The sequence below is a fragment of the Lithobates pipiens genome, unplaced genomic scaffold, assembly GCF_037356315.1.
Source record: "Lithobates pipiens isolate NorthernLeopardFrog02 unplaced genomic scaffold, aLitPip1_a1.2 Scaffold_16, whole genome shotgun sequence".
In the NCBI taxonomy this organism is placed as follows: domain Eukaryota; kingdom Metazoa; phylum Chordata; class Amphibia; order Anura; family Ranidae; genus Lithobates; species Lithobates pipiens.
In genome coordinates, this window is record NW_027507748.1 from 578,332,217 (window position 1) to 578,353,731 (window position 21,515).

The 21,515-nt window shown below is 46.7% G+C and overlaps 1 protein-coding gene across 1 annotated transcript in view; it reads left to right on the forward strand.

Annotated features, from left to right (window-relative positions):
• The window catches only part of LOC143983738 (gametocyte-specific factor 1-like), a 189,422-nt gene that overhangs the window by 102,735 nt on the left and 65,172 nt on the right, over positions 1–21,515 (forward strand). The window contains exon 5 of the mRNA XM_077483781.1: positions 1,703–1,829. Coding sequence (XP_077339907.1) covers positions 1,703–1,829 — 127 coding nt within the window. The remainder of the gene's footprint in view (positions 1–1,702; positions 1,830–21,515) is intronic.

Here is a 21,515-nt window from a genome sequence, read left to right on the forward strand (position 1 = left end):
CCATTTCACAGGTGTGTGCAACTTTAAATCTTCAGATGTTGGTATTTGACACAACATCATCTTTTATATTTTACCCAAAAATTAGGATATTATTTGCATGCACCAAAATTGAAGTAATCGTTTTTAAAGAAAATCTGCATTTGATAACGTTATACAAATATCCTAGGATATTAATGTATGTTTTAGGTAAAATATTGGGGGGGGGGGGGGGATAATGTCTCTGCTAGTGTAAAGGTTGAAGCAGGGGTGCTGAACCCCATGGCCTGCGACTTCAAATCAGGAAAATGCATGCCTCTGTTCTGGCATGGCGGGTCGGCAAGCCCAGTTTGCGATCAAGGAATTGCCGACCCACCATCCCAGAGCATCATAGTGCATGGAGCCAGAGGAGGGAGCTGGAGATGCATACGCCAAGGCTTCCTCTGTAGTGCTGGCTCCTGTCCCTGGCAGAGGAATACCAAGTGCACTTCACCTGGGATCTTTCTAGCAGCCTGGAGAAAAGGTTGGTGTATTAAATATCACATCACATACACTGCACTTTTGCAACTGCCATATTCGCAATTCTAAAAATTTATTGGGCTGCTTTCACACTGATCCGTGGTGCAGTGCAGCGCACCTGTGACTTTCCTGTGGGTTAGCTGCCCTGAGCCATAGACTTCTATTACATCCTGCACAAAGCAGTTATGCCCTTCACTCCCCTCAGCTGCCCATTCAGAGAACTCTTGGTATGTTGTGATTGGGCAGGAGGGGAAGGGCAGATGTAGCAGCTGCACTAACTCTAATGTTTAAAATGCTTAGAATTGAAGCATCAGCATTGGGCTCCCAGAAATACAGCTATAAGTGTCTTCTGGGAGTTCAATAAAACCGTCGCATGTAAATAATCAAGATAAGCCCAGGAGATGTCAAGTAGCTCCTTAGACTTAGCTCAGTGTGCCTTCACATTTTACATAGGAGCTGAATTCCTGGAATTCGGCTTAAGGCTGGGTTCACACTGCAGCGGTTACGAGAACCAGATGTGATTCGCACCGCAGTGCAAATCACATCCGATCTCTGTGCGATGCGAGTTCAGCCATACAGATAGTGTGGCTGAATTCGCATCGCACCTGGCCAAAACTCGCACAGGACCCTTTTTTTGGTCCGCAGTAGAATCGGATCGCATGGGTGTTCACACCATGCGATCCGATTCCTGTCCGAGTTTGCAGATCGCACTGCAATATGCGAACTGATCTGGGGGTGACACTCCCAGCAGTTCGCATAGGGCAGTGTGAACTGCCGCCGGGAGGTTTGCGATGCGGGAACCCGCCGCGGATTCGCGGCTTTCCCGCATCGCTGCAATGTGAACCTAGCCTTAAAGTTTACTAAGTAGAGAGCTTGAACTCCTTCGAGACTTAAAAATGTATACTATTTGTCTTATTTTACTCCAGGTTATGCTGGTTTCCTGTGTGCTGTCCCCCATTCCATTTTTAAAGGGGCACCTTCCCATTTATATGGTTCTATGGAGTGTAGCTGGAGCCATGCATGCATGCTTCTAGGGAGGACAGCAGGGTGCAGCATCCTCACATCAACAGTAAATTTCTCAAATCTATGCATTTTAGGGAATGTAGTCCTTAATGAATAATGCTGAGTTTTTTATGATGGAATCAAGAGTATGCTACCCTTTAATAACAAAAACTGTGTTCTACCACTTTTTTTTCCCCCTAAACAGAATCATCATGATCTTGCCTCTCAGTTTGTCACTTGCCCATTTAATGCCCGCCACATGGTACCTCGAGGAGAGCTAAGTTACCACATTTCTCGATGTGATGACCAAAGTTGTATCGAACAGGATATTGGTATGAGAGCTTACCTAATGCAATTTCTTACATTTGGAGTGCTACATAGAAATCTAATGAACTAATTCACATTAGAGCCATTAGTTAAGATGGGTGAAATTAGCAAATTACTTTCACATCTATGCTTCAATCCACGAGTCCTAGTCTGAGCTGCTTCCTTCATCCACTATATTTATTTCCTTTTGTAGTTGAAATTTTTCTGACTATTTAAAAAGGAAAAGGTTTTTGCGCTCACCAATGTAGTGGTAAATCAAAACTAAGCAGCTGTGCTCAGTTATGACAAACGTTCACAAAATATAAGAAAAAAAATTGCACCGTGCTGACATTTTGTTAAAACCATTGAATAATGATAGAGTAATCAGCAGTTGGAACACAAACAATCGCAAAACTAGTACATCAATTTAACAGTAGTGTCAGTTTTGCCACAACGTGCTCATAGAAGTGCAACAAACCAATGATCAACAACCACAAAATCTTACATAAACTCATTACAGTGAAAAGTATGCAAACCTCCACCGTGAACCAACTGGGCAAACTCGTTTCCTTAGCAGGACTTTTAAATTATAAAAAGACAAAGCAGGCAGATTTCCTTTCGGACAGCTGGGATAATCTACACTGGAGGTAAAAAAAAAAACGTTCACATCAGAGCCAGCTCCAGGAAGAGAATAAAATGTCATGCAAAGCACAATTTGGGACTTGTTCGCCTCGCAAGATTCCCAAATCTTTCTTTGCGCATCTTCATGTACAGGAAGTAATGTATGCCAATGGGGTTTACCCAACACTAAAGTGTTTGCTCACTAGTACCCCATGAAGGAGGGATTCTACATGAAATGGGGTTCTGTGGCTGTTGACCTGGCAATTATCTACTTCAATTAGGATCTGGTTCTGGTGGATTAGGTACCCTGAGGTCTTTAAGGGTGCTATGGGTAAGGAGTTTGAAGCGCTCTTAAAAAGGGTCCTTCTCCCTGATGGGAGCAGCCCTGCAGCCAATAATGGCTGTGGTGGGTTTTTGTCAAGTCCTGAAAGATTTTCAGAGGACTTGAGTTTCTCTGATGCCTCGGAGGACTCCATACAGCAGCCGTTGAGGTTGGGCACCATGTTGTCCATATGAGGAAAATCCCAAGGGTCAAGTAGCAGTTGGAGTTTCTCTGCAAATTGCAACTTGAGAGATGGCGTTTGAGGGCGAGCATTTGTTTGGGCCATCCTTGGATGCCTGCATTCAGAAGCACACTCCTAAGCCCATTAATAGGCCATTCAAATCTTTACTGGTTAAACCCGAATACTAAGCTATCATGTGTGGTTTGCTCAGTTTTTGGTCTGTTGTGAGTGGGGAGCAATGAATGTCAGTCACTGCCCTCTGCTTCCCCATTGCTAAGTGGCACATCGGACTGGGTGCAGCTGGTTCTGGTTCTCAGCAGTCAATCGGGGAGCTGGGTCAATCCCAACAATATTGTCAGGATCCTTCCAGAACTTGGAGCAGTTCTGCCCCATCAGTTGATAGCGGGCAGTAGGCCGCTATCAGCAGACTCTGGGTCTCGGGAGAACAAAACTGTATAAACTGCAAAAAAGCTTTGACTATACTTTACTATGAAGGGGCAGATTTTGGCTTCGGATGTTACTTTTCAAAGACCCTATTTGTTTTCATTCCTAGGAAAAAGCCATTGTGCGTTCAGCCGGGACACCCACTTTTGTCTCCCTGTGACTTTTGGCATTGCCTGTTTTTAGACTTCTCTGTTAAGCCTATCCTAGATATTCCCTTTTCGCTTCTTGCGTGAATGGTTGTCTTTCTCTTATATTCACCGACTGACACAGCTCCTCTTAGCCATTGGGTTGTTACACCACCTTTAGGAGGAGAATAGGCATAACGTTATGAAAAAACACTGAACTTTTAGTTCCGCCCAAGGGGCAGACCCTTAGGTAACAACCCCCCAGCCTGCCACGGAGCCATCGGTTTTATTTTGCCCAGTGAAGGAGAAGGACCTAGGAACCTTGATGGGCCCATCGGTCTGTGTTTTTTTCTGCAGAAGCTTTTCTTTTTGCTCAAGATGAAAGATCCTGTGATCTGCTATCAACAGCCAGCTGGGTGACAGGCTGTATACCCATATCCTTGTCTCCCCAGCCTGGCCGGCGAGCGAGTGCAGGTCATAGCTCCGCGTTGGGCCGGCCACGATATACGTTAGCTCCAGAGGTGGTCGTGAGCTTTTATGCTCTGGGGGGCACATATGACCGGGCTACTGATGTCTGCGTCAGTGTGCCGAGGCCAGCAGCCACCCCATACTGATCGGAGAGTGGGTCTGTGATGGAATGTCTCCCAGCTCTTCAGGACTTGTAAGTACAGCTCTTCCTGCCTCGGTGGGGCTGAGCAGCTGGGCATTTCCTGGGAGGTCGATTCGGAGGTCCCCCACCTGCATGTGGCTGGTGAGCAGTGTGTGTCATGTACAGGGGCTCTCATCTGGGGGGAGAGCTGCACTGGCTGGCTGTGCCCTGAGGTGTGTTTTCTTTATCATACATCATGGGACACAGAGCATTTATTCATGACTATCTGGGTTATACACTACCTGTAGGTGATTGGACACTGGCAACCAATAGCAAGAAGGTTCCTCCTCCTATATAACCCCCTCTCATACGGGAATTACCTCAGTTTTTTTTCGCCAGTGGTTTCAGGTGATGGTCACAAACGTTGAAGCTCTTAAATTTTCTTCAATGAACGTCCCAGTGAGGACGTTGTAATCGGATCCATTCGGATGGCACGAAGCTAAAAGGAATGGTACCCGAGCCTCGATGCAAGAATGAGGTTTTGCTTGTAATGTGTCATATGACACTGGACCCTTGGATAATGGTATTCTGGTCATTAGTTTGCCCAAGATAAACCAAAAAGGTTGCTTTACAGGCCCAAGGGTGTGGACTCCAAGATGGGGTACCCGGTCCTTGAAGGTCCACAGAGGCACTACCCGCCATGATGGGGGAAGATTGGGCCTGTTATTCCAGGTCCTGCAGCGTGGACTGGTGAGTACTCTCTCTGGGATTGCTGTTACCCCTCTGTTACTGTGTCCTCTCTCAGGTGTTACAGAATGTCTCCATGCTGTGTGTTTTTAATTGCTATGCGCCGCTGGTGCATGCGCCTTCTGGGACAGGACACCGTCGTCATACGAATGTACGCATGCGACGTTGAGATATGACGCAGTGATTACACCTCGCGTGGTCGGCAGTCTTCAGGCGCGCATGCGCCATGAAGCAACGCCGAGGGTCACACATTGCACACCGCGCGTGACGAATAACGCAATCCAGAACCTTAAAAGCTGGAGTTCACCTGGAGTGTGCTGTGGAGACATAGAGCTTGTTGGGCACGTGAGTCTGCAGGTTTTTGGACACAGTTGCATCAGGTTAATGGGGACTGTTTTAAAACTGTAATAGCTGCTGTATACTGGATTAGTTTGAAGCTCAGAGGGAGTACTGTCTTCCCATACTTGTAAGCAATGTCTTCCAGGAAAAGAGGAACAGGGACCAAGACCAATACAGGGTTAAGAATACCTGCTTTAAAACCAGGAGACCAAACTCTTGAGGATATTGTCCCAGTTTGCCCTGAAGGTCCTGTGGCTTCTGGCCTAACTGAGCCATTGCATTTGTCAGGCATTGTGGCCACTGCTAGTTCCCCTGCTTCAGCTTATGTTACTAAAGATGATTTGGCGTCTGCCTTAGCTGGCCTTGAAGGTAAAATAGCAGGTATGATTGCCTCAGTAGCACAAGCGGGGAGAAAACGTAACAGATCTCCCTCTCCAGAGCCTGATCCTGATGGTGAGTCACCTGAGCATCAGGAGTCTAATAACCAGGCAGGGCCAGGTGCCCCAAAACCAGAGTGGGAAGAGGATGTGGTCACAAAGGATCTGGAAGAGGGAGAAACTGAGGACTCAACGGGGGGAGTCTAACTCAGGGGAGCCATTTTCAGCCTCCCATTCCCAAAAGTTGTTTGTCCAGTCTCTAACAGAGATGGTTCGAGCTGGGTTTAAATTACCCCCATTTCAGGAGACTGGACCCTCCTGTTCTACTTTTGGGTTCCCTTCGACCTCAGCAGGGTTTCCGAGCATTTCCTGTGCATCCATTATTAGAACAGGTGATCTACGCGGATTGGGATCATCCTGACAGGATATATTTACCTCCAAAAAGGTTTCCCCTATGGAGGAGAAATTCAAGAAGTGGGGTACACCTCTGGTAGATGCCGCCATTTCCTCAGTGAATAAAAATTTAACCTGCCCGGTGGATAACGCCCAGGTATTTAAGGACCCGGCCAATAAAAAGCTTTAATCCTTGCTGAAGGCCTCCTTTGTAGTAGCTGGTTCAGCAGTTCAGCCAGCAGTAGCAGCTATTGGCATCTGCCAGTCCTTAAAAGATAGCTTTAAAAAGTTGGTCAGGAACCTTCCTTGTCAAGAAGATACTACCGAGGAATTATCGGAGCTCCCTCGCACCATGTGCTTTGCAGTGGACGCATTAAGACTCGATCCAGCAGATGTGTCGCCGTGCACTTCTGTCTGTGCATATGCGCAGTCATGTGGCTAAAGAACTGGTCGGCCGAAACACCATTCAAAAAGCTTCTTGCAGCCTTTCCTTTTCATGGTGAATGCCTGTTTGGCGAAGATCTTGATAAGTGTATCCAAAAAATCTCAGGTGGGAAGATTGCCCTGCTCCCTGTTAATAGGAAGAATAAGCGATCCTCCTTTAAGATTACCCGTGCTCCAGGACCTAGTTCTTCTCCCAATCTGTTTCAACTGCCTCAGCAGTCCGGTTTTAAAAAAAACGCAGGGCCAGAAAAAACCCTGGACTCGAAGGTCAACCAAGCCCAATTCCAAGTCTACCCTGTGAAGGGGCGCCCCCGCTCTTACGGGTGGGGGGAAGACTTCGGCTGTTTTTGGATACTTGGGAGAAACTGGTTCAGGACAAGTGGGTCATTTCCGTCATAACGTCAGGTTACAAGATAGTTTCGGGAGTTTCCTCCAACTCGGTTCCTGAACTCAAGGGTTCTGGCGGAACCGGAGAAAAGGAAACGTCTGCTCCTAGCCTTAGAGTGTCTGCAAAAGCAGGGAGTAATTATTGAAGTCCCGCACGGGGAAAGGTTCAAAGGGTTTTACTCAAACCTTTGCACCGTGCCAAAACTGAATGGGGAGGTAAGGCCCATTTTGGACCTCAAGTCTCAATCTTTTCCTAAGCGTCCGGACTTTCCGCATGGAATAGACCTGCTCAGTGATGGCATCCCTAAGAAAAGGGGATTACTTGGCGTCCATAGATATCAAGGATGCACACCTTCACGTGCCTATCTGCATGCCGCATCAACGGTTTCTGCGTTTTGCGGTAGAAGGGCGCCATTTTCAGTTCGTGGCATTGCCATTCGGTTTAGCCACGGCCCCTTGGGTCTTCACAAAAATACTGGTTCCTGTGCTGGCAGCCCTAAGATCCCAGGGAATTGCAGTGGTGGGATATCTGGACGATCTTATCTTGAAGGATCAATCTCATCCCATCCTGGTCTGAAACATCTTAAGGACGTTCAGATTTTACAACACCTAGGCTGGATTCTGAATATAAACAAACCAACCCTTCATCCCACTCAGGTATTGATGTACTTGGGCCTAAACTTGGACACCGTCCGAGAAAAGGTATTTCTACCCCCCGTAAGGATCGACTCCATAGTTGAGCTCGTCTGGAGGGTGAAAAAAAAAAGAAACCATCTGTTTGGCTTTGTATGAGGTTACTGGGCAAGATGGTGTCATCTTTCAACGCAGTCCCTTATGCTCAATTCCACTCCAGGTTGTTCCAGAACACCATTTTGAGAGCCTGGAACAAGACCACTCAGACTTTGAATCATCCTATGGTTCTGTCCCCACAGACTCTATGGAGCCTATTTTGGTGGTCAAAAACCAGCAATTTAAAGGTCGGAAGATCCTTTCCACCAGTGGCCCGGAAAGTGGTGAGCACAGACACCAGTCGTCTGGGTTGGGGAGCAGTTCTGGAAGAAGCATCAGTGCAGGGGGAGTTGTCTCAGACAGAAAAGACCTTACCCATCAATCTTTTGGAATTTCGGGCAGCCCGGCTAGCTCCGCGTTTCTGGATGTCCAGGCTGCAAGGTCTTCCGAACTGAGTTCAAACCGTGAATTCCACAGTGGTTGCTTATATCAACCACCAGGGGGGCACAAAGAGCCCAAGGGCTCAGAAAGAGGTGGATCACATATTGAGGTGGGCAGAAAGACGTGCAGTTTCGATCAGCAGTATTCATGCCGGGGGTGGACAATTGGCAGGCGGACTATTTAAGTCGCCAAAAGTTGTTGCCAGGGGAATGGTCCCTTCATTCCGAGGTCTTTCTCCAGATTTGTCAACATTGGGGGACCCCGAATGTGGATCTCTTGGCATCCAGGTTCAATGCCAAGCTGGACAAATTTGTGTCCAGAACCAACAATCCTCTTGCAGTTGAGACGGATTCATTGGTGGTTCCTTGTCACCAGTATTCCCTGCTGTACGCTTTTCCTCCAATTCAAATTCTGCCGCAACTGCTACGCAGGATACAGGAGGAACTAAGTCCGGTGATCCTGGTAGCCCCAGCCTGGCCCAGGGGGTCCTGGTACACGGAAATTGTGAAATTGGCAGTAGGGGACCCGTTGCGCCTTCCGTTCCGTCCGGATCTACATCCTGCTTTACGATCACTGAATTTGATGGCCTGGCTATTGAGGCCAGGATATTAAAACACAGCAGAGTCACAGGTGCATTTACTACAGGGTTTGGAAATCCTACATTTCCTGGTGGATGGAAAGGATGGAACCCTCGTAACTATACAATTGGTAAAATCCTTGCTTTTCTTCAGGCAGGAGTGCACTTAAGGTTGGCCTTAGGCACGATTAAGGGTCAAATTTCGGCCTTATCGGTTTTCTTCCAAAGACCAAATGCAGCCCATTCTTTGGTGCGTACCTTTGTTAAGGGAGTAATGCACCTAAGGCCGCCGGTTAAGCCACCCTTATGCCCTTTTGACTTGCATTTTGGTACTTTCAGCCCTTCAGAGACTACCCTTTGAGCCTATTAAGCAGATTCCTTTAGTTCTATTGACCAGGAAATTAGTCTTCTTGGTGGCCATAACTTCAACCAGAAGAGTGTTGCAGTTGGCCGCCCTTTCATGGAGAGAGCCTTACTTGGTTCCGCACCAGGATAGGGCAGTCTTGCACCCTCATCAAGAGTTTTTGCCGAAAGTAGTTTCCAATTTTCATTTAAATCAGGACATCATTCTGCCCTCCTTTTTTCCAAACCCCAGGTCTAAGGAAGAAAGGTTACTTCATTCGCTTGATGTAGTGAGGGCTATTAGGGCCTACTTAAGGGTGTCAACCCCTTTCAGGAAAGCTGACTCTCTCTATTCTGCCGGAGGGTCCTAAAAAAGGACAGGCAGCTACAAGTTCATCTATCTCGAGGTGGTGGATTCGCCAGACTATCATCCAGGCGTATGAGTTGAAGCACAGGGTTCCACGTAGAGACCTGAAAGCGCATTCCACTAGAGGGTTAGTGCTTCATGGGCAGTGCATCGACGGGTGTCTGTGGCTCAGGTCTGCATTGCAGACTGTTTTTGGTCACAGCATGTTGCAGGCAGCCTTATAGGGCCAGGAGACAGTTGGGACTTGTATAAGCTGTATTTCCCTTCCCTCAGGTGTATTGCTTTAGGGCATCCCAGATAGTCATGAAAAAATGCTCTGTGTCGCGTGATGCATGATAAAGAAAAACTGATTTTTAATACAACTTACTTGTAAAATCCTTTTCTTTGAGTACATCATGGGACACAGAGATCCCTCCCCCCTTTTCTGAGACTTTCATTGCTTGCTACAAAACTGAGGTAATTCCCATATGGGAGGGGTTATATGAATAGGTTATAGAACCTTCTTGGTATTGGTTGCCAGTGTCCAATCACCTAGAGGTAGCGTATAACCTAGATAGTCATGAATAAATGCTCTGTGTCCTGTGATGTACTCAGAAAAGGATTTTACAGGTAAGCTATATTAAAAAAATGTTTTTCTCTCCCTGCAGGTGTCTGTTGAGGCTTTGTCTGTAATCCCTGCAGCGCTGATCACCGCCATTTTCTGCCACTGTTCCTCATGGTTTCCAGTGTTCAGCGGCCATCTTAGGTGAGGGTAAGGAACAGCATGCTCTCCTGTAACTGGCGGCCATTTTCCCTGTGATTTTGTCCTTTATACTGGACGCCGGCGGCCATTTTCTTGAAGCCTGAGCATGTTTTTTTCATCAGTCTCTAGGAGCAGCATGCTTTCCTGTAGTTCGGCGGCCATTTCCCCAGTGCTTTAGGTCCTTTATACTGGACGCTTGGTGGCCATTTTCTTTGAGCCTGGGCACATTGCAGATCGGGTTCAGCGCCATAAGCAACTTGGGAGCACACGGTGGGAATTCCTCTACACCTGGTAGTTGACAGAGAACACAGGCACTACTTGCTGGACAGCGCAGAACCAGTCAGGGTGGTGAGTCCTGCGGGGAAAGAGCCCCTCAGCCAACAGCAGTTAGGAGGGTGGGACCATCACTGTCCTAAGTCCTCTTCAGGTGGCAGACAGGGTAGGGTCAGCATGGCTTCAGAAACTGGTGTTTCTTCCCCCAAAATCCAGATAATTGCAACTGGTTCGCCTGTGGAATGCGCGGTGTCCCCGGATGCATTGTCGGCGGTCCTCAATTAGCTCCTTGCCAAGATGGAGGCGGTGTGTGGGCGCAAAGGTGCTTAAAAAGTGGCCCCTGCCACCTGAGGAGATCTGAGGCAGACTCTGGCCTTCTTGAGGCTGGTGACCCCTGCTCTGTCGTTTCAGTTGGCGCTGACCAGGACCGTTCGGACAGTGAGGATGAGTCCCCTCCGGGTCCGTGCTCGATAAAGTGCTTGTTGGAGCACTTATCACAGCTGTGCATGATACCATGAAGATTCAGGAGCCAGAAGATCCCTCTGCTGATGTAGCGGTCCCTTTTGGGTCCCGTAAGCCAGCCCGTTCACCAAAGGTGTTACCGTATCTGACTTATTTTGACAACTTCATTTACAAGGAATGGGGTCGACCGCAAGGGACCTTTTCGGTCCCCAAATACATGCCGGTGCGTTACCCCTTTTGAGGAGAGCTTTCTCAAGAAGTGGTCGGCTCCTCTGGTCCTGGATCCCCCATTATCCAGGTTAATAAAAGTAACCACAATCCCGGTAGAGGGGACTCCTGCATTTAAGGATCCCACGGACAAGAAGGCCGAGGCAGTGGCTCACTCCTTGTTTACAGTTGTGGGGTCAACCATGCGACCAGTACTGACATCCACACTTGTGTCACAGACACTGAGTGGGCAAGACTGTTGCACTGCGAATTGGGAGAACAGGCTTCTTCTGTCTGCGTGGAACTAGCAGACCAACTAGTGCAAGGCCTTAAGTTGCTGATCAGTCTACTCGAACTGAGAGCGATCAGGCTATGCCTCTCCACATGGTCGATGAGGCTGCGAGGACGTCCGATCAGGATCCAGTCAGACAACACTATGGCTGTGGCATACGTCACTCATAAAGGACGAACAAGAAGCTCGGCCACCACACGGGAGGTCGCTCACATCCTTCAGTGGGCAGAGCGTCATCTACCGGCCCTGTTGGCCATTTAAATCCCGGGAGTGGAGAACTAGCAGGCGGACTATCTAAGTCACCAGATGTTGGACCCAGGAGAATGGGCGTTGCATCCGGAGGTGTTCAGGCTACTGTGCCTGAGGTAGGGCACACCAGACGTGGATCTTCTAGCCTCCTGCCTCAACCGGAAAGTTCCGGGGTTCGTGTCCAGGACAAGAGATCCGTGTGCAGACGCACTGGTGGCTCCGTGGTGTTAGTACCAGCTGATCTATGCCTTTCCTCTGCTGAAACTGTTACCACGTCTGCTTCGCAGACTGGAGGCCAAGGGGATTCCAATAATTCAGATCGGCCCCAGCGTCTCTGGTACGCAGACCTAGTGCGCCTGGTGGCAGACACCCCCTGGTGACTGCCTTTTACGAGAAGACCTTCTGTCTCAAGGTCCGATTCTCCATCCTGCTTTACCATCGCTGGCTTTAACGGCATGGCTATTGAGAGCCAGGTGTTGAGGAACCATGGTCTTTTTCGTACTCCGTGATCCCAACTATGCTGAGAGCACGGAAATTATCTTCTCTGAAGATATATCATCGTACCTGGAAGGCCTACATCTCCATGTGTGAGGAGAAAGGATGGCATCCGTGCTTTTCTAGATCCAGGATTCTGCTGTTTCTACAGCAAAGGGTAGACCAGAAATTGGCTTTAAGCACAATTAAAAGACAAATATCAGTTTTGGCTGTTTTTTTTCAGCGACCTCTGGCTTCTCACTCTCTAGTGAGCACTTTTTGTTCAAGGGGTCCGAGATGTAGTTCCTCCGGTGCGTCCACCGTTACCCCCGTGGGATCTGAACGTGGTGTTATCAGCGCTTCAAAAACCGCCATTTGAGAAAATCATAGAGATACCGCTGTTGACTCTTTCCCAGAAAGTGGTCTTTAGTGACCATTACATCAGCCAGGAGGGTTTCGGAACTGGCAGCCTTGTCCTGCAAGTCCCCTTATCTGGTTATCCACAAGGATAAGGTGGTGTTGCGTCTGCAACCTTCTTTTCTGCCGAAGGTGGTCTCTGCGTTTCACATCAATGAGGACATTGTTTGCCATCTCTGTGTCCTAAGCCGACACATACTGAGGAGGTGGCCCTTCATGCCCTGGACGTGGTTCGGGCTCTGAAGGTGTATTTGTCTGCGATGGCTCCCTTCCAGATGTCAGACTCACTGTTTTGATGGCTGTTTCAAAGAAAGGCATGGCGGTCTCGTCGGCCACCATTTCCAGGTGGATCAGGCAGATTGTAGTATAAGCCTACGCCTTAAAGGGGCAGATGCCCCCCTTTCCGGTCACGGCCCACTCCACGAGGGCAATTGGAACGTCTTGGGCCTTCCGACGTCAAGCATCTGTCGCTCAAGTGTGTAAGGCGGCGACCTGGTCGTCTGTCCACACATTTACAAAATTCTCCAAGGTAGATGTCAGTGCATCGGCTGATGCCTGTTTTGCCCACAAAGTTTTGCAGGCTGCTATATAATTGTTTATGCAATTTTTCCTTTTCTCCTGTTTTTTTTTTGGGCAAAAACGCAGTACCTGGAAAATACAAAGAGGTTTCCCCATGGGTTTTTTAGCAGCAAATGAGAAGGAAGAGTTATAAAAAAAAAAAATCTTGGTTTTATTATCCAAAACACTGATTAATTAACATGAGGTACAAAAAGTATTTATTAAAACATGAGCTCTGGTATACATAGTGCGAAAAATTTATATTGGTAGAAGGAAATGCATATACAATTTCACCGTTCAGAAAACGAATATATTAAATACAAATAAATTTCCATAATGTATCATTTGAATCACCATCTGATATACATGATGCCCCTTGTAGTACCTTTTAAGTTAATGCACTGTTGCATTTGTTACCACAGTTTTTGGTGCGATTTGAAGGTAGGGTCTCTGAGGAGGGCCCTGGTTTTTGTGGTGTTTTTGCCATACACTGTCGTTTTTGTGGGTAAAGTTCATACTAGTTCCCACTTACCATGGTGGATGAAGTTTTTTTTATGCCACTGCTTGTGGACATCCCGATGGCTAAGAGAGGAGCTTTGTCAGTCAGTGAATATAAGAGAAAATAGGATTTTTTGTACTCACCTTAAAATCCTTTTCTCTGTAATTCACCGACTGAACTAGCACCCGCCCCTCCTAATTTTCTTTACGTTATACTGCTTGTTGACGTACTGATGGTTACCTAAGGAACCGCCCCTTGGGCGGAACTAAGTTTTTTTTTTTTTTTTTTTTTTCATAACATGTTATGCCTAGTCTTCTCCTAAAGGTGGTGTAACAACCCAATGGCTAAGAGGCGCTGTGTCAGTCGGTGAATTACATAGAAAAGGATTTTACGGTGAGTACAAAAAATCCTATTTTTATTTTTTTTGTTGCTATTACTTCAGCTCATAGTCTCAGAGCTACTGTAGATTTAGTCTTCTGCAAGGAACCTTTTCTGAGTCATCTTCCAGGACGGCTTAGAGAGATAAGTGCAGCCCTAAGCAGTAGCATATATGTTTCCTCCAGCCAGACAGGAACTTCAAACAAATTTATTTTCGTGCTAGGTTGCATGGGCCCGCCCGGTGGCCATACCCTTTTAACAAGGGACAATACTCCTGGGGTATGGGCCATCCATAGACTAGCCAAGACACTGGATATAGGTAAGTGACCCTGTTGTGGCTTCAGTAAGGTACCCGTGGGTTGTGGAGGAGGTGGGCCAGTGGAGCCCATCCAAGGGGGTAGCGTGGCATCAGCGGGCGGTTCTCCTGCGGGTGGCGTGGTCTGCTGCTCAGTCTACGCTGCTTGTTCCTACCGCATCTCCTCAAACGGCTGCAGTGGGAAGAAACTGCTCTCTCATCAGGAAGCTTGTGGCTGCATGGGTGTCGCAGAGTTATGACGCCACTTAAAGGCAGGAAGTAATACAACCGGCGGCCATCTTGGTACACCCAAGATGCGGGGAAATTGCGTTTTTCCCTTTTTTTCTTTAAAAGCAGGTCTACAGTCAGGAGGGGAGGTCAGACAAGCTCTCCTGGAGAGCAGTGCCGGATCCGCAGTGCTGTCCAGGATCCTCCACACCACCTTAAATAAGGGACAGAAAATGGTGCCCATAGGACTTCCAGGATTGCACCATAAAGGAACCTGGGTCCATGGAAGCAGGTCTGGAGGCGCCATCTCCAGAGTCCAGCTCTAAGGTAAGAAAATAGGGGGCAGGCTCCTCCTGTTTGTTTTCTTACACTCCTGTGGTGGGGCACAGGGAGTTTTCCAGAGCTTGTTTCTTTTGCTCAGTGGACAGGTGTCTCGCATTTCAGCATAGGCTCCGGTGGTGGGTACTTATAAATTCTTAGACTAGGATTTGTGTTATCCACCGGGTGTTTGCATATATGGTTCCTCAGTGGAAGTAATGTGGGCGGGGGGCTGTCCTCTGATTTATTTCAGGACAAAGCCTGTGAGCCCAAAGACGGCAATGCAGACAACTCCAGAAAAAGGTGCCCAGTGTCCACCAATAAAATGCCTTCCGGTTGGAAGAAGAATGCATGCCAAGAGTGTAGCGACAATCTCATCAAAGGGGAAAACAGCCTGTGTGCAAAGGTTTCCTGGACTCCATGAAAAAGGAAATGAAACAGACTTTACAGTCTTTGAAGCCCAGGGCACGAGAGAATCGCTTGCTGAACCCATCTCCAGTACATCCGGCACCAGCACTAGGCCAACAGCCCCTGTTCACGCACGGATAACCCAGGACCAGGGGGTACTGGAGGAATGGGAAGAGAGCTCAGAATCGGCCTCAGATCCTGAGGAGGTGGAGCTCAAGGAAGATAAGCCGAGCAAAGTCCAGAGATTTTTTTCCTTCAGCGGAAACAGAGAAATTATTGACAGCTATATACGACATCCTGTGGAGCTGGAAGAGCCAGAAAACCAGGAGTTGTCTGTACATGACCTATATGCAGGCCTTCAACCTCAACAGACCAGAAGCTTTCCGGTTCCTGTGTCTTTAACCGCTTCAGCCCTGGAAGATTTTACCCCCTTCCTGACCAGAGAACTTTTTTACAATTTAGCACTGCGTCGCTTTAACTGACAATTGTGCGGTCGTGCGACGCTGCACCCAAACTAAATTTGCGTCTTTTTTTTTTCTCCACAATCTTTCTTTTGGTGGTATTTGATCACCTCTGCGTTTTTTTTTTTTTTTTGCGCTATAAACAAAAGAACAGCGACAATTTTGAAAAAAACTATCTTTTACTTTTTGCTATAATAAATATCCCACATTTTTTTTTCCAAAAAACCTTTTTCCCTCATTTTAATATGTAGTCTACATATTTTTAGTAAAAAAAACTAAGCGTATATTGGTTTGCGCAAAAGTTATAGCGTCTACAAAATAGGGGATAGATTTTTGGCATTTTTATTATTTTTCTAGTAATGCTTTTTTTATTATTTTTCTACTGGTAATGGCAGCAATCTGATTTTTATCAGGACTGCAATATTTCAGCGGACAAATTGGACACTTTTGATACATTTTTGGGACCATTGACAATTCTACAGCGATCAGTGATATAAAAATGCACTGATTAAGGGGTTAACTGTGTTCCCTCTGTGTTCTAACTGTAGGGGGGATGGGACTTGCTAGGGAAAGAGAGATTGGTGTTCATACTTTGTATGAACACACAATCGGTCTCTTCTCCCCTCAGAGAAACGGTATCTGTGTGTTTACACACACAGATTCCAGTTCTTGCTGTGTTGAGAGCGATTGCAGCAGCCCGGCAGTCAACCCGACCGCCAGGCGCACTCATCGTTTCCAGAGGCAAGCATTGGCCACAGGGCGAAGCGGCGTAACATAATGTAGTTTCACCCAGCCATGCCATTCTGAAGTAAGTAAAACTGGCGACTGGTCTGCAAGTGGTTAAAAGAAAGTGCTTCAAGAATGGAGGCATCCAGAAAAGTCTTCTTTCTTAAGAACCTGAAAAGACAATTCCCCTTCAAGGCGGAAGATACAAAGCTGTGAGAAAAGTGTCCCAGATTAGACACTTCCCTTTCTAAAGTCTCAAAGAGATCAGGACTCTCATGGACAAGAAGGCTGAGGGATATTTAAAGAAGGCGTCGGAAGCCTGCTCCACTAACTTTAAACTGGCCCTAGCTGCTACTTGCATGGCTTGTATCCTTGAGGCAGCTCCACACTTAGTCAGACACTCCCAAAGAAGAGATTTTAGAGGTACTACCAACTCTTAAGTAAACTAGTGACTAATATAGCTGATGCTTCTACATAATCTGTAAAGGGACAGATGTCAGTATAACAAGGGTTTTGAAGTTAAGCAAGACACAGAAAGGGGATGGCAGTATAGGCGGCAAAGGTGTAGAGGGTCCATCCTAAGGACTCTTCTCAGTGACTCAGCCAGCCGTGTGGCAGGTTTGGGTCGTTCCTCCCACATTGGCATGCCATTTCCATCAACAACTTTATTCTGGATCTGATCAAGTGTGGGCACAGGATAGAGTTAGTCCCCTTCTGAACTTTCACCCAACAATCCAACCAAGAGACAGAAGGTGATAGCTGTGTCTTCCTTCCTGCAGAGTATGCTGGAGGAGGATGTGATGAGGGTCCTCGGATTGACTACAGCTGTCGTCCCAGGGGTCCAATGGGCCCAATTTCATACAAGAGTACTACAAACATTCATGCTCTCAATCTGGGATGGAAAAGGAGGCACCTCTTCAAAGTTGGACAGAGATACTGACGGAGATGGCTCTCAATCAGGTAGTGGTTGATGCCGGCAAATCTCTCAGGAGGTAGACTTTTGGTCCCAACACCACCCAGTGACAATCTCCTCGGATGCCAGTGGTCGAGGGTGTGGAGCCCACTCAAGGTTACAGATGGCCCAGGGAGTCTGGAGCTGTCAGGTAGCCCGCTTCTCCTGCAGTGCGAGGGAGCTAAAAGCAGTTCTGATGGCTCTAGTAGCCTTTGGTCTGGCTCTAAAAGGAAGAAACGTACAAGTCTTTTCGGACAATGTTACCACCGTATGCTACATCAACAAGCAGGGAGGTATGAAAGTGGCAGGCCTTATGAGTATAGCGGAAGAAATCCTACAGTAGGCAGAAGCAAATTTGCTATCCCTATCTTCAATTCACTTGAAAGGGGAAATTAACTCTTTGGCGGATGCCCTAAGCAGGGAGACTGTCTCAGACGAAATAGTGCTTGAAGTGAACTGCTAGACCTAATCGCTACAAGGGAGAAGTGGAACAATTTTTCTCCCTCCAGAGAGACGACCTCAGTTTTGGCCTAGATGCCCAATCCTGGGAAGCAAACCCGGTGTACGCATTTCCACACTTTGCCCTCATACGAAAATCAATCGGAAGATGAAATTTGTGAAGGTTATCCTAATTGCTCCTTTCTGGCCACGGAGATCTTTGTTCTCAGCACTACTAAAGATCATTATCTTGGATCCTTGGTGATGGCCCTACAGGACAGACCTCATACATCAAGGGGCGGTGAATCATACAGAGGTGAGCTCTTTCCATTCCAACTGCTCCCTCAGTAGCCAGTCTGTCAGAGAAAGTGCAATCAGCAAGAGTAATACTATTCTTATTAGCTGGAAACCGCCCACTAATGCCATATACAGTATCTCGCAAAAGTGAGTACACCCCTCACATTTTTTGTAAATCTTTTATTATACCTTTTCATGTGACAACACTGATGAAATTACACTTTGCTACAATGCAAAGTAGTGTGTACAGCTTGTATAACAGTGTAAATTTGTCACCTCAAAATAACTCCACACACAGCCATTCATGTCTAAATCACTGGCAACAAAAGTGAGCACACCCCTAACTGAAAATGTCCAAATTGGGCCCAATTAGCCATTTTCCCTCCCCGATGTCATGTGACTCATTAGTGTTACAATGTCTCAGATGTGAATGGGGAGCAGGTGTGTTAAATTTGCTGTCATCATGCTCATACTGGTCACTGGAAGTTCAACATGGCACAGAACTGAGAATCTGTAAAAAAAAATTGTTGCTCTACATAAAGATGGCCTAGGCTATAAAAAGATTGCCAAGTCCCTGAAACTGAGCAGCAGCGTGGTGGTTAAGACAATACAGTGGTTTAACAGGACAGGTTCCACTCAGAACAGTCCTCGCCATGGTCAAACAAAGAAGTTTAGTGTACATGCTCCATATCATATCCAGGAGGTTGTTTTTGGGAAGTAGACATAAGAGTGCCACCAGCATTGCTGCAGAGGTTGGGGGGGGCGGGCGGAGGTCTGCCTGTGAGTGCTCAGACCATACACTGCACACTGCAACAAATTGGTCTGCGTGGCTGTCATCCCAGAAGGAAACCTCTTCTAAAGATGCACAAAAAATAGGGGTTTTATAACAGCTTACCTGTAAAATCCTTTTCTTGGCGTACATCACAGGACACAGAACAGCATAGTAATTACTATGTGGGTTATAGGCCACCTTCAGGTGATGGACACTGGCACACCCTAAACAGGAAGCTGCCTCTCTATATAACCCCTCCCATACAAGGAACACCTGAGGTTTTTGTAGCAAAGAAATATACATATGCTTACACCCCAGAAGAGGGGCAGGATCTCTGTGTCCCGTGATGTACTCCAAGAAAAGGATTTTAAAGGTAAGCTGTAATAAAAATCCTATTTTCTTTATCATACATCATGGGACACAGAGCACCATAGTAATTACTATGTGGTATGTCCCATAGCAATGCTATTTGAGGGGAGGGAGACGCAACCCGTAGGGTGCCTACAGACTTGACCTATACTGCTACTTGCAGCACACTGTGCCCAAAGGCGATATCCTCATGCCCTTTTTTACATCCACTTGATAAAATCTGATTGTATGGACTGCAGACCAAGTTGCGACCTTGCAGATCTGAGCCATGGAGGCTTGTGATGCACTGCCCCAGAAGCACTAACCGCTCTGGTAGAGTGCACTTTGACATGAAAAAGTGAAATCTTACCTTTTATCCATTAGGCCTTAATTACAATTTGCCGAATCCACTTGGCAATAGTGGATTTCAAAGCTGCCTGTCCCTATCCTAGGACCCTCTGGCAGCATAATAAAACATCAGTCTTCCAAACCTGAGCAATTGTCTTTTAAATAGACCTTGACCGCTCTCACTACATGAAGACAATGTAGTGAGTTCTCTACCCTAAAACCTGGTTTTGGAGAAAAACAATGGTAGGGCAATATCTTGGTTTAGGAGAAAACCTAAAACCACCTTAACCACTTCCCACCCGGCCAATGTACATATACGGCCGGGTGGGAGCTCTCTACTTCTGATAGGACGTTCAGGAACGTCCTTCAGAAGGAGGGGGATCACGTGCCCGCGCAGCGGCGCGATCCCGATGTGCTTGTGTTACCCGAACGCGGCGCATCTCGGATCGGCAGGAGGGCTCTGTGATTGGCCCTCTTGATCACATTACAGCCGTGTCCAATCACGGCCGTCATGTGATGTAAACAAACAGCCGGTTGCTAGGCAATCGGCTCCTCCTCTCCTCACACAGAAGTCATCGCTGAGGAGAGCAGATCGCTGCAGCCGGCTGATTATCAGTGAGTATTGAGCTGTTTTTACAGCTTTTTACTAACTGATCACCAGTCTAGTGTAAACACACATCACCACACACAGTGTAAACACACGTCACCACAATGCTCATGACACCACACATGTCCCCAAAACACACGTCCCCAAATAATAAAAAGACATGTCCCCAAATAAAAAAACACCTGTCCCCCCACATATGTCCCACTAAAATCACATGTTCCAATGATTATCTGCGCACATATGTACGTGATCACCTGCACACATTTGTACATGATCATTTGCGTACATATGTCCGTGATCACACAAACCAATTATACACTTAACGGATTTTTTTTTTTTTACCAAAAACATGTAGCAGAATACATTTTGGCTTAAATTTATGACAATTTGATTTTATTGGATTTCTTTTAAAATAGAAAATTGTTTTTTTTCCCCCAAATTTCCGCTTTTTTTGCGCTTATATCGCAAAAAATAATAAAAAACGGAGTCATGAATAAATACCACCAAAATAAAGCTCTATTTGTGCGAACAAAATGATAAAAATTTAATTTGGGTACAGTGTAGCATGACCGTGCAATTGTCATTGAAAGTGCGAGAGCGATGAAAGCTGAATATTGGGCTGGGAAGGAAGGGGGCGAAAGTGCCCTGTATTGTAGTAGTTAATTAAATATGGCTTCTTTACAGGAAAGAGTGGCCAGCTCCGATACCCTTTTGCAGAGGATATAGAAACCCAAAACACTATTTCCCTTGCCAGAAGGCCCAAGGGGAGTATGCTGTAACGATTCAAAGGGCTGTTTTTGCAATACTGAAAAAAAAAAACTAAGTTCAAGTCCCAAGGGTTCAAGGGTGGTCTAACTGGCGGAATAAGCCAAATTATAAAGTATAAAAAACCAAAGAATGCAAAGCAAGCGGTCTTTGAAATAAGACCGATTAAAGCAGACACTTGGCCCTTAATAGTATAAGGCCAACTTCATTTGTACTTGTAGAAAAAACAAGAATTTTATCAATGTTATATTTCCGAGGGTGGCAACCCTTAGATTTACACCAGGAAACATAAGCCCTCCAGAGTCTATAATATCTAACTCTGGAAGCCGGCTTCATTAATGAAGGTAGAAATTGCTGACCCGGAGAGACTACATCTCTTCAGAATGTGGTCTTCAATAGCCAAACCGTCAAACTTAGTTTGTAAGGTAGGATGGAATATTGGCCCCTGTGGCCATAGTGGAAGGGACCATGGATCCTCCAATGCCATCTTTACGATTTCTGCATACCAGGCCCTTCTGGGCCATGCTGGGGCTACAATAATTGCTGGCTTTCTTTCCAGCTTGATCCTACAAAGAAGCTGTGGCAGCAACTGAATAGGGAATAAATCCTAACTTTATTCAGTGAAAACTGACCCCATTGGATCACCACGCATCTGTCTTGCATGTGAGTGGATTCCTTGTCCTTGACATAAAGTTGACCAACTACATGTTGAACCTAGATGGCAAAAGATCTACGTCCGGGATCCCCCCATCTTTGGCATATAGCCAGAAAGA